The sequence below is a fragment of the Amphimedon queenslandica genome, unplaced genomic scaffold (genome assembly GCF_000090795.2).
Source record: "Amphimedon queenslandica unplaced genomic scaffold, v1.1 AMPQUscaffold_13352, whole genome shotgun sequence".
In the NCBI taxonomy this organism is placed as follows: domain Eukaryota; kingdom Metazoa; phylum Porifera; class Demospongiae; order Haplosclerida; family Niphatidae; genus Amphimedon; species Amphimedon queenslandica.
The window spans coordinates 159,070-171,207 of record NW_003546412.1 but is presented as its reverse complement, the minus strand read 5'-3'; the positions used below and the strand labels follow the sequence as shown (position 1 = coordinate 171,207).

General features: G+C 34.5%; 1 protein-coding gene across 1 annotated transcript; it reads left to right on the top strand.

The window, feature by feature from the left end:
* Positions 1 to 554: 554 nt before the first annotated feature.
* On the top strand, positions 555 to 11,927 carry LOC105313118 (arp2/3 complex-activating protein rickA-like). The gene is made up of 5 exons (XM_011406287.1): positions 555 to 632; positions 1,189 to 1,297; positions 1,396 to 1,586; positions 11,213 to 11,584; positions 11,832 to 11,927. The coding sequence occupies exons 1-5, from the start codon at positions 555 to 557 to the stop codon at positions 11,925 to 11,927; spliced, it is 846 nt and encodes a 281-aa protein (XP_011404589.1).
* Positions 11,928 to 12,138: the final 211 nt, after the last annotated feature.

Below are 12,138 nucleotides of genomic sequence, written 5' to 3'. Positions count from 1 at the left end.
TTTTCATATCAAGGAAACTTATCTATTTCAATATCATTTCACTAATATAACTCAGAGTGGAATGACGTTGAAGTTGAGGAGGGCACTGCAATAGATGATAAGGATAAACTAAAGTTATCATAGTCTCAAAAATTGTGACACCACGAGAGTGTTGAATCCTTTTCAGTAAATGCTGACAACTGTGATTCAGTACCATCAATATCGTTATCTCCAATATGCACCATTAAAAGTCTGTCACCAAAGTTGAGACAGAGCAGAAGTAACATAAGGAAAAGAGAGCATTCAGCTATACGCAGTGACGATGAGTCCACTGAAGCTTCTTCCAGTATACCTGACTCAGAAAATGCATGTAGTATGGAAGTTACATAAGTTGCTTCAAAATTAAGAAAGAGCCTGAAGATAGTATACCTCTTCCAAATCCATATTCCTTGCCAACACGTTATACATTGGAGGTTGAAGTAAGATTAAAGAATGAAAGACTCTCGACCGTTGCTCGGCAAGCGTTTCTATCTCGTATAGCATCATCAATGCTTACCTATAAAACATACCTAAGTATGGAAAATTTAATTAATGTAGCACAATTAATCATCACTAAATATCCTTTTGTAAAGTCTCCTATTGGTTCTGCTATGGTAAGTCAGTAACAATAACAATGATGTCAATCAATGTAGATCTCTTAGATGTAAAATGTATACTTTAGGAACATGGCCATACCCCTCCCTTGACACTCCAATCAATTCTTAACAATTGTTTGACATTAATTTTATTGTTATTTAAAAACACATTATTACAATATATCATATGCATGCATGGCTTGTGCCTACTTCTAAACAAATTTTGATTGATTGTAAATTGCTGAAAATTTTAGTCAAAAGACCATTGGCTATGAGTTGGGTGAATCCTATTTTGTAACGCTACCATGTTACGAATAGGGTATTTTGTAAAAATGGCTGCAACAGAATTCTCAATTATTATTATATTTTTTGAATCAATCAAAGTTATATGTTTTATAAATTTTTTAATTTGCTTAAAATTCCAGTCAAGCACCCTGTAGAGAAGAGTAGCAGGTATTTTGCCCAATATCCCAAGGAGGGAATTTTTATTACAGCATGCAATCATTATAATATGTAGGCATGATTTATGATTGGCTCTCCAAAACTAATTTTATTCTTATATCAATGATATTAGGGTGCTATTGTTTGTTCTTTAAAAGACGCTTTCAAAAATTTCAGATGGAACAAGAAGAGGAATCCAGCTACATCTAGGAAGCAATATGAAGAAAAGAAAATGCCTGGAGGCAGACTTTTGTGATCTGCTTGCAGCTCAACAGATGAATCAGGCAAGGAAATAGCTACATTTGTACTTTACAATTATAACTGTATTATTTTCCTTCAGGTGAAGACAAAATCTCTTTTTCAAGAAATGTTAAAGCATTACAAACTAAGTATAAGAAGAATCCAAATTCTCATTTAGTTAATGAGCTCATGACTTGTACTTTTAAGACAAGGCATGAAGACACTATTCAGAATCCTTGTTATGTAACTACATTATTTCAGAAGTATCCTTTTCTTAATGATATTAAACAGGTACCAATTTATTTTAGTTTTTTCATAGAGAACCATGTATGTAGCCTTTAAATTATTGAAAATTCTAAAAACAAAAAGCAATTTCAGTATAATATTATGAGCTTACTTTGGGCTACCACCTGCAGTAAAATTTACAGTTTAAAATTAGGCCATTAATACATCTAGACTGCTCAAACAAACAAAATTACTATAGAATTTCTAATGCATTGATCATGTCAGAGATGTCCAGAATTTGTGGTGACAATGAGTGGTCTATAAAACCAGAGAAGAAATGGGAAGATATTCAGGAGAAATTTTAGAGAAGTCTATGATGAAGAGGCCGCTTAACAAAAGATTGAATGAAAAACTAAAGGAAATTGAAGAGATAATTGTAAATTTGTCTCTTTTACACTTTTGATTCCAAAGTTTTCATTTAATATGTGAAATCAATTGCTACTAGCTCTTGTCCTATTGAGTTATTTGTTGTCTGATGGAAAAACTAAACCAGACAGTGATAGAATTGTTTACTTCACAAATGTGAGCCACTTTTATTATTTCAGTGATTTTTGAAGTTTATGTTATAGGGTGCAACTAATACAACTTCTATAATTTTGGAAAAGAAGGAACCATAGCCATACATTGTTATATCTGGAAGTATCACTTCACCTAAAAAAGCATTCCTCGCTGTTGATTGTCAATTGATAGAAGTTGGCTTAAAGGCTCTTACACTCTATTTCATGGCAGCATATTTTGTTTTCAATATTTGCTACATCAAACGATGCCATAACTTTTTTCCTTTTTTGAAGCATTACTTCTTGACTCAGTAAAAGATGAGTTACCAATGTCTGTTGTTCATTTCATCGCTGCTTTGGAAACTATTGGAACATATCCTTGCATTTAAACTGTTGTAAGGTTGATTATTGTTTTCTTTTTTCATTTAATCAAGTTTAATTATTGTCCTGTTTAAGTATTGTGCCCTGGAGTATACAAGACAATAAAAATTAAGTGTCCGCATCACGCTGTAACTTAAAGGTGTTCTCGAGACACTGAATTGAGTGTCTGCAGTGGGACAGCTCTAGGACACCAATATTGGTGTCCAATGTACACATATTTTTTTGCTGTGCATGCATGAATTGCTGTACCTTTTGCAGAACATGAATTGGGATCAAAAGATGGAAAAGAGAATGACAACAGGATAAATGAGATCAATTGGTAAAAAGGCTTACCATCACCACTCAGTTTGATTTCTACTGGGGAAACTACTTCTCTTCCTTCGTCAATCAAAGACTGTTAGATTCTCTCAATGTATCTTCACATGGCTTGTAACATTCAGCTAATCAAGGATGTAAAGGATAATACAAGACACTACTTGAAATTTGTTTTTGACGCTCTTTACTTTGAAGGAATGTGGCAGTGATTTAGTAATCATTGAGATTTTATGATAAAAATTGTCAGATATTTCATACTTATCAAGTAAGAATAAAACTTCTGCTGTTGCAGATTCGTATGATGTAGGAGACTCTGACAATGAAGTGCAAGAAAGAGTTGAAGATGGTTGTGTCACAGTTACTAATCATACAGGAGACTCTGACAATAAAGTGGAAGGATGTGCCAGTATGGTGTCTCAATTGCTTAGGATCTAGTGGAAGGGGCTGGTGATACAATTTTTGATGTGAAATTGAGTACAATATTATCTTGTATTTTTGGAGATGTTAGTGAAGCAGACTGTAGGTCAAGTTCATAAGATTTGTTAAAAACTAGCACATTTTCAGTACTCTTTTTTATAGATGCCAGTTTTCTCCTGTTTTGTCTGTTCATAACATCAGCAAAAGCCTTTCCTGTGTTACAATGAACCGTATGCTTTGTCCTAGCTGTGGGTTCTCCTACTTGTTTTTCCTTAGCAGTGATACATTTTCTGTAAAGTATAATCATTGGTTTTTGCATATTAAAAACATATCTGAGTTTTCCTTCAATCTCATCTGCAGTCAATACCTCACCCCATGCAACCATAAAAGTGACTTCCTTTTACAGTATTGTCTCACGTCTTCTCTTTCTTAACCATAGTACCTGCTCTATTTCCCTGCTTTTTTTTGAAGTCTACCTTTCAATCTATTTGCCCTACTATCATCTGCAAATTGTACTTTTTTTCCTTGTATGCTTTCATTTAGCTGTGATATATATGTGGCAGTGCCACTGTCTACTCGCTTCTTCCAGTGAATTAGGACTCCTGAAGGTAGGTTAACAGAAAGACTACATCTTACTTGAAATTATTAATTCTCTTGTTCAAACAATCTATGCTTCCTAAGTAAACTGATGGCTTTGCACAAATATTCATCGTTACAGCTGCGTTATTATGCGGTAAAGGCAATAATAATAGAATTTTTGAAGCTTCAAGTTACAAAAATTTGCTCACAAATACCTACAATTTATGGGCCATTGTCTTGTAAAAAAGTTTTACTTTAAGTTTCCATTGCGGGAAAGTCTTCAATAATAACACTTGATCTTTCAAAAATGAAGAAAAATTAAAAATTACATTAATGCAATGGAAAATGGCGTCTCTGATAGTGATATCTTCGAGCTTAGGTGTCAAAGATGTAGGAACAGATCAGTATACTTTTCAGCAGCAGATCAAATTCAATGTTTTAGAATCAGTTTCCAGTGCGGGAGATAGGCAAACTTCACCATAGTAGAAGTTATCAAGTGCCGATTTCTTCCTCCCATCGGTACTCTATACAAAAGAAAGAAGCAAGTATATAGAATTGTACTAATAATTTTCTTTGCATGTCCCTTCATTTCTGGATGTGATGTTTTAGCAACTGCAATTTGCTGCTATCCAAACATTGTAAACTACTGCCCTTAAGGACTACTACAACATAAAGAAGATTGAACGACTTAGCGTTACTACATGGTCATAAAGATTGCACTACTCCTTTAGACTTAGTTGAAGTTGCAAGAGTTATTGTCAATAAATAACAGGAGAGAAAATGTTTTGGATCGTTTTCACATATTTTTTGTTATATGATAAAGCAAAATAGTATTAATAACAGTCAATTGACTGACCACGCCCCTCATAAATATTAATTAGATCCCAAATTGTTTCAGGCCCACTTTACAGAAAATCATACCCCTCCATATTTTCACTCTTCTGCCGCCAATGACCAAGCCAAGCACATTAATTTGGTTTATAAAGGGCTCACTGTTAAGTGTTTGCATTCATTAATTTATCAATTATAATTCATAATGTTATCGGTGACCAATCAGCATCAACAAACTGAATAAATCAGATATAAATTCGAGAAATAGAACAATCATTGAGATGGAATATATGATTTGTGCCATTAAATGGAAGACAAATTTAAGCACAACAGTGTTAGGGAGGAGTCACAGAAGTTTCTAAATGAGGAGCAAAGGTGGATCTAATAGGGGTAGTGCCCCAAAATTTTTTTGGAGTCATGTAAAATTAGGTTTACCTATGTAAACTGTGAAAGAGGTGCAGTAATTAACTATGTAAACAATCTTTAAACCACAAAGTAGTTCATTATAGCCAGAGATATAATAGACTATGTAACTGGGATTGGTTACAGACCGGAAGTCAATTATCAGACTCTGTTATCATTCATTAAATGTTAATATTTTTACTTAATTGATTATTAATTAATTATTATAATTGCACAGACGTTGTAACTGCAGCAATGCTGCTTACTAGGAGATTTATGGCTAGTTGCTACTAGTCTCAGAGAAGTCAATCATTCTCATGTGGTAAGGCTATGTTGTACTGCCAAATTTAATTTACTGTAAACCCATTTATGTTTGCTGCTACTTTATTTAGTGTTTATGCTTTAATGTCAAATTAGTGACTATTAAATTTGGTGTATCATTAAACTTTTCCCACTTTTCTGTTAGCTGCTGCTGTGTTCTACAGGGTTCTTTTTCCTCTGGTAGTGTTGCCAACCGAGCAGAAGAGAGCCATCTACTAGTATAGTATCAGCGACATTTTGTGATCATGTGACAGGGTGTTTTTATTAGCGAATATTAAATTTGGCATGTTGAGGCTCTTCGCTAATATCGCTAAAATAAGTAGCACACTAAATTTTGTAGTTTTACTGTTTACTTAACAGTACATCATTGTAGTTTATTAACTGCTAGAGTAGAAAGCATCCTTGAAGGAACCATATAGAGCCCACAAGCTAAATTGAATCGAGAACTGGCATCTCACCTTCTATCAGCAATGAAAAAAATGACTCTTCTAAGTATTTTGCTATTGAGTTAGCTTGTCAACTGTCTGTGTTTACTACCATGAGAAATGATTGTGTCACATGGGGTGACTACCATAACTATAGGAGTACTTCGACATACGTTGCCATGTGGGTAGAATTTGTTCAAAAATTAACAGGGAAAATCCCTCCTCCAAATTTTACCAGCACACAACACATCACATTTTGAAATCTCTCATTAAACTGAGATATCAAACGAGCCGAACTAGTAAGCAGCCAACATCATCAAATACTGCCTCCTCTTCCACTGCAAGTACTAGTAGTCATGTAGTTGAATTAAGTGTTACTGACATTACCAAACTTTCTTGGGAAGAGAAAAATGCTTTGCGCTATACCTGTGGCTATATTGTGAAGAAGACTAAGACGAGCTTAGAGAAGTCCAGTGTGGGTTGCAGTAAGGATATGATTGAGTGCTTAATGGGAATGTTTGGTGATGAAGTAGATAAAGAAAGAGGTATGGAGAGGTGGTGCAACATCATTGATAGAGGTGGCCTCTGGCATATGTCTGATGAGACATATGAACTATTTCATCAAATAGAAAAGGTTGTAAGAAGATTTTATAGGCCTCAACAACACAGCAATAGCTATCCAGATAGACATTTCATCGAAGAAATAATTGCTGAAATTAAATACGTACAGTGTTATTTGTCTCTTCTGAGTCTTTCCTTCGAAGATGATGCAGCTGCAAGCGAGTTTTTAAAAATAATAATTAAGCAATATGTCATAATTAGAGGTTTTTGTTTCACATATTCTTTTGTTTGTTATATAAAAAGAGTAACAAAAAACTCGGGTAAAGGTATAAGAAAAGAAATTTTTCTATCTGAGCTATAACCATGCAGTTACATTATGACCATGAACACTAATCTACATGTAGCTACAGAAACTTAACATAAAATGTAACTTAATTTTAATCACTTTCTATATTTAGAAATGTTTACACGACTGAGATACTTTTTCCTTTATATTTGTAATTATTATCATGTTCTGTATTATACATGTGTATTATAATAATGACTGCATGTTTAGTGTATTGGTGCTTGGAGCGCCTTTTCAGCAATGGTTCTGATTCTGCACTTTGATCACTACTGTCATAATTGTTACCACAGCAATTTCCTTTAACTTTAATGCAGGAGTTGTATGATGTATTAATGACTCTCAATGCTTGTGTTCTTTATGAAGTCCCTAGCTTTCGGGTTATCATTTGTCCTTCCTCGATGCCGTTGTTGGCCAAAGAAGTTATCAAGTCTATCTTGACAGATTTTATTACTTAAAAATGTAGTCACATCCGGGACTGTAAATAAAAACTCCACCAGCTCAACAAATGCATAAACTGTCAAAAGTATATTTCTTACCTGTAACTTTTAATCATTCTAATGTCTCTTTGCTCAGCAACATCATATTCTTTTGAACCTTTGTATAGTGGCCTTGTCTCTCTGATATACTCTTGTCCCACTGGAGGAAATCATGTTCCAGCCACTATAGACATAAAATCAGTGATCATGCAAGAGTTATATAGTTAATTAGATACTTTTAACCTAAAATCCTTTCCTGATCTGTACGGTGCTTTGAAGCAACTCCTAAATTGCTTTCCTTCATCAAAATTCAAAACATTCATCTCATCAAAAAACTTATCAAAGTAGCCCAAAATCTAGCTGTTTCTTCTGCCTCATCTCCAACAACTATTGTTAGTGCCTTTGATACTCATGAACTTCGCGCCTTTAAGAAAATTTGTTCAAATTAATAAATTATATGCATGTGCATGTATGATTTTGAAAGGTATATCATTTGCTACATGTATCATTTCTTACAGACAATATAAATGTAAGTCTTAACATACAGTACATGCATGCATAGCTATAATACCTGAGCAGCAAGATCAACTCGCATCTTGGAAAAAGAGGTCAGGCACACATGCTCTAGTTTTAACTTGGGTACTAAAATCAAACCACTATTTGATCTATTTCTTTCATATAGGCTCTGAAATGTGACCACAAGATGTTCTTTCCATTACACTAAAATCAAAAGTAAATAAGATGCATGGTGCAAAAAAATTATCAATAACAACTAGCTATATGGGCGTACCCATGCAGGGAATTAATAATGGCTGGGTATGTGGATCATGGACTCGTGGTTGAGCACGGTTGACCATGATGCATGCTCCTTATTTCTCTTTATAAAGCATTGGAAACTACTAAAAGTGAGGTGGAAATAATTGTGTTCAATAACTTTCTTAGTAGTGATATGACTGACTGTCAAGGCTGATTACAGAAAATGATTTCCTGATCCCAGCCATGGCCCGGGGGGTCATGTACCATGCCCTGGGTACGCCACTGTAGTGACATTATATTTTTATATACCCAAAGATTTCTTTTCACATTAGACCATGCATTGCAAGTTGTTTTTATTAAATGAGGAGAGTCAGATACGAAGTAGATACTTCTGTTGTCGCTGCTATATGGGTTGTGCACTTTGTAACTGAACTAATCATCTCTCATGTGTAAGCGAAAGAGGCATCTGTTTGCTGATAGACCATCACTAACTAAACCCATAACCTTAAAGCCACACATCTCCAGCCTCTCTACTGCCTCCAGAAAGTATGAAAGAACTGGTCTCCAGACATTGCAACACAGGGAAATTGTGTATAAGGAAATGCAAAATTGCAGCATAATCCTTGTACCATTAAAACTAGCATTGATTTAGCTAGAGGTGGCTGAGAATGCTTGCTTAAAGCATCTTTCTGTATGATTATTTGTTACCAATATTTGTGAAGCCAATAAAAAAAGCTAAACAAATACATGTGTGCATGCATTGTCATGAACAGGCTCAGGTTTATATATAATATATACTTACCATCTGTTTTGTCACAAAACAAATCTGACTGTATATTCATCTCATCCATTAGCAAGATGATATACTTCTCTCTCTCACTGCCAGCATCTATTTTAGATATTGCTCTTAGCTGCTCATCTACTTCATCTGAGAAACCAAAAGCAGCAGTAGTGTCATAGGTGTATCATCTGTGTTCTTTGGGAAGGCAGACGTATACCTGATTTACAGAGAACATTGTATGCAGTACCAGACAAATGCCATAGATAAAGGTACCACTATATTATGACTAAGTGCCACCTCATTGACTTTGGTGATGTTGACAGTGCCTTTTCTTGTTGCTCCCAAAGTACTCTCTCAAAACTTCCCTCTTCAAATAGAGCACATATTTTACCCTTCTCCTCCATTTTGCAAAGCAAGTCCTCATTCATTGATGGACAGACAAGGACACCTCTCTTTTAAAATTGTGTCAAGCTTTGAATGCAGGTAGCTAACATTAAATTGGGAGCTCGTAGGGCTATTGTGCAAATTTTTTAGACGGGTAACTTTTTCAGTTTCAGATAAAGATGAAAATGGGACAGTTCTATTGGTCTTAGTCTTGTCAGTGGATGGCTTAATGCTGGCAGGCTTAATGCTGGCAGTCTTCTTAGTTTGGCGATGAGATAGTGAAATTAAAACTGGTCTGTATTTAGTGCAAGCTTTGCACCTTTTATTATTTGTCTGCTCTATGTACTCACAGTTGCTGGCTCTTATTGTGCTGCCATCATGCCAATCAACCAATGTTTTTCCTGTGACAATAGTAAAATGTGGATGCATGCATATAAATGGAACATAAACCAAAATTATCCATAAATTTTCCATCTCTTTCATCAGCAAGAACTGCAAACCTGCTGTCATTATTTCCACAGCAAAAGTTACATGCATTCAAGTACTTAAGTAAAGCATTAAGTGCTTGGCAAGTGTCAAGATAAGGAGATGGTGATGGTCTAGACTTTTGCCATGGACATGGCAAAACCAGGTGAAATCATTATTTACGGTAATCGCCATTGAAATTATTGGACCAGATGCAGTATCCTGTTCCATTTTTGTTACAACTATCTGATCTGCAGAGGATGCATCATTCCAGCCTGCATGTAACGTGCATGCATGCATTCATAGTCAGTGAACTCATCATAGTAGGTACTGAGTCACTTACCATTACACTTCACTACATTGTCCCTCTGCCAGTTACATTTTAATTCATCAATAGAATGCTGAGAGACTTCAGTTCTGACAAGTAAATAAAAAAAATTTCAATTAAATATGAAAAAGTAGGGTTGTCAAAAAATAAAAGAAACAAAGGGGTTGAGTTCAACCATAATAATAATTAATGCTTCAATTAATAATAATAAACGTTAATTAATAAATAATAATTCATAAAAATTGTACAAAGGTTTCAAACCCTGCTTGCAGAATTTTATGAAAGAGTTTTGTTTCCTTTAAAATAAAAAAAATTAATGAAAGAATGATAACCAAACTGCTTAGTTCTGCCGACACAACTGTGGCAAGTCCAATTACAATTCTTCTGCATTAATATTTTAATTTTTAGATATTGTACTGAATCACACATATTAAAAAATGCAATAGCCAAATAATTATCTATAATTAGATGTTTTAATTGTCATGACAGTAATTTATTGAATCTATACTAGCTGAAAAGTTTTATTTATATTTAACAAGATAATTAAGTTACATCATAAAAATGTAGTAGAGCAATCAATAGGTACAAAGGTATAATTATTATTAAAATTTTATATCTGCCTATTATCATTTTCAGCAAAGTAAGCTTTGAAATTTTTGCACTATTTTTATGAATTATTATTTTGTATTAATTAACGTTTATTATTATTAATTGAACTATTAATTATTATTATTGTTGAACTCAACCCCCTTGTTTCTTTTATTTTTTGAAAACCCAACTTTTTCCTATTTAATAGAAATTTTTTATTTACTTTTTTCCATACTTTTTATTAAATTTTATTAATTAATAATCTTTTTCGTCAATAATTATTAATTATTACTAATTAATTTAAAAAATTATTAATAATTAATAATTATTATTGTTGTTATTATTGTTGACAAAAATTTTTATATAATTTGACAATATTTTTTTTTGAATTATTGAATCATTAATTATGTTCATAGCCTCGCTTATAATTATTCATCGTTATTAATTAATTAATAATCCTTTTATTAATAATTATAATGTTTGCCTCAGGTATCAGTTCATTGCTGGAAGAAAAGAATTTTGAAATAAGAACTATAAGAAGACGTACCGCATTACAAAAACAATTGTCATACAATTATTTTTTTTTAATTTTTGAATCATTAATTATATTCATAGCCTATACTAGCTCATAATTATTAATCATTATTGAACATTACTAAGATCTATTTCCTGTTCTAAAAATATTTAAGTTTACATTCAGCTTCAGTTGCCGTTTCTCCCATCACACTCAAAGCTCCCGCTTAACTTTTTCCGCAGTTTTACAATCTTTTTTCTCAAAGAGCAGCAAGTCAGTTCATTTACAAAATTACATTAGCTACAAATATATTTTCATATTGTTTGGTAGTATTGATTATGATGAGTATCATGGCGGACCACCATTAGCTGTAGGGCCTCCACCACCACCACCACCACCTCCCAGAGGCCATCCACCACCAGCTCTACCATTAGTAGATGAAGGTCCGCCACTTCCAGTAGATGGAGATGGTGGGCCTCCACTACCACCTCCTGGAGGCCCGCTACCACCACCAGCTCAACCAGTAGCTGGAGGTCGGCCACCTGAAGTAGCTGGAGATGGAGGGCCTCCACCACCACTTCCCGGAGGCCCGCTACCACCACTAGCTCTACAAGCAGCTGGATGTCTGCCACCTCCAGTAGCTGGAGATGGAGGGCCTCGACCACCACCTCCAGCACTCCCACAAGCTGGAGGCCCACCACCTCCAGTAGATGGAGGCCCGCCGGTGCTCCCTCCTGGAGTGGCACCCGTGCTCCCTCCTGGCCCAGGACTGCTTTGCTGCAACAGCAAAGGCCGCACATAATTGCCCGGCTGAGGGCTGTGAACAGACAAATAATGAGTCATTACTATGATGTACGTAATATTATATTTATATTCCGTAATAGTATGCCAATTTACAAATGAGAGCTGGCAAGGGTGGAGGTAGGTGCCGTAGGCCAAGGTCCCAAGGGGCCTCAGTCAAGAACTATAACTTTTATTAACTACATGTACTCTAAAAACTTGTCTTTATAATAATAAATGTTAATAAAAAAATCAAACTGTTAATTAAAAATGCATCAGTGTAAAGCCAGGATGAAAATACATTAGCAATGTGAAATGTTTGACAAGACATAAATACTTATTCCCTTTAGTTTCTTTCAATATTTCTAGACGAAAATTCACATTATCATAATGCATGGTTTAAAACAAGCG

What these genes read in the sequence shown, in the direction of transcription:
- LOC105313118 (XM_011406287.1), top strand. Translation starts at nt 555, where the DNA reads ATGGAAAATTTAATTAATGTAGCACAATTAATCATCACTAAATATCCT. An exon ending in CTCCTATTGGTTCTGCTATG is followed by an intron (nt 633 to 1,188) that starts GTAAGTCAGTAA and finishes CAATGATATTAG; the next exon opens with GGTGCTATTGTTTGTTCTTT. An exon ending in CTGGATGTCTGCCACCTCCA is followed by an intron (nt 11,585 to 11,831) that starts GTAGCTGGAGAT and finishes ATTCCGTAATAG; the next exon opens with TATGCCAATTTACAAATGAG.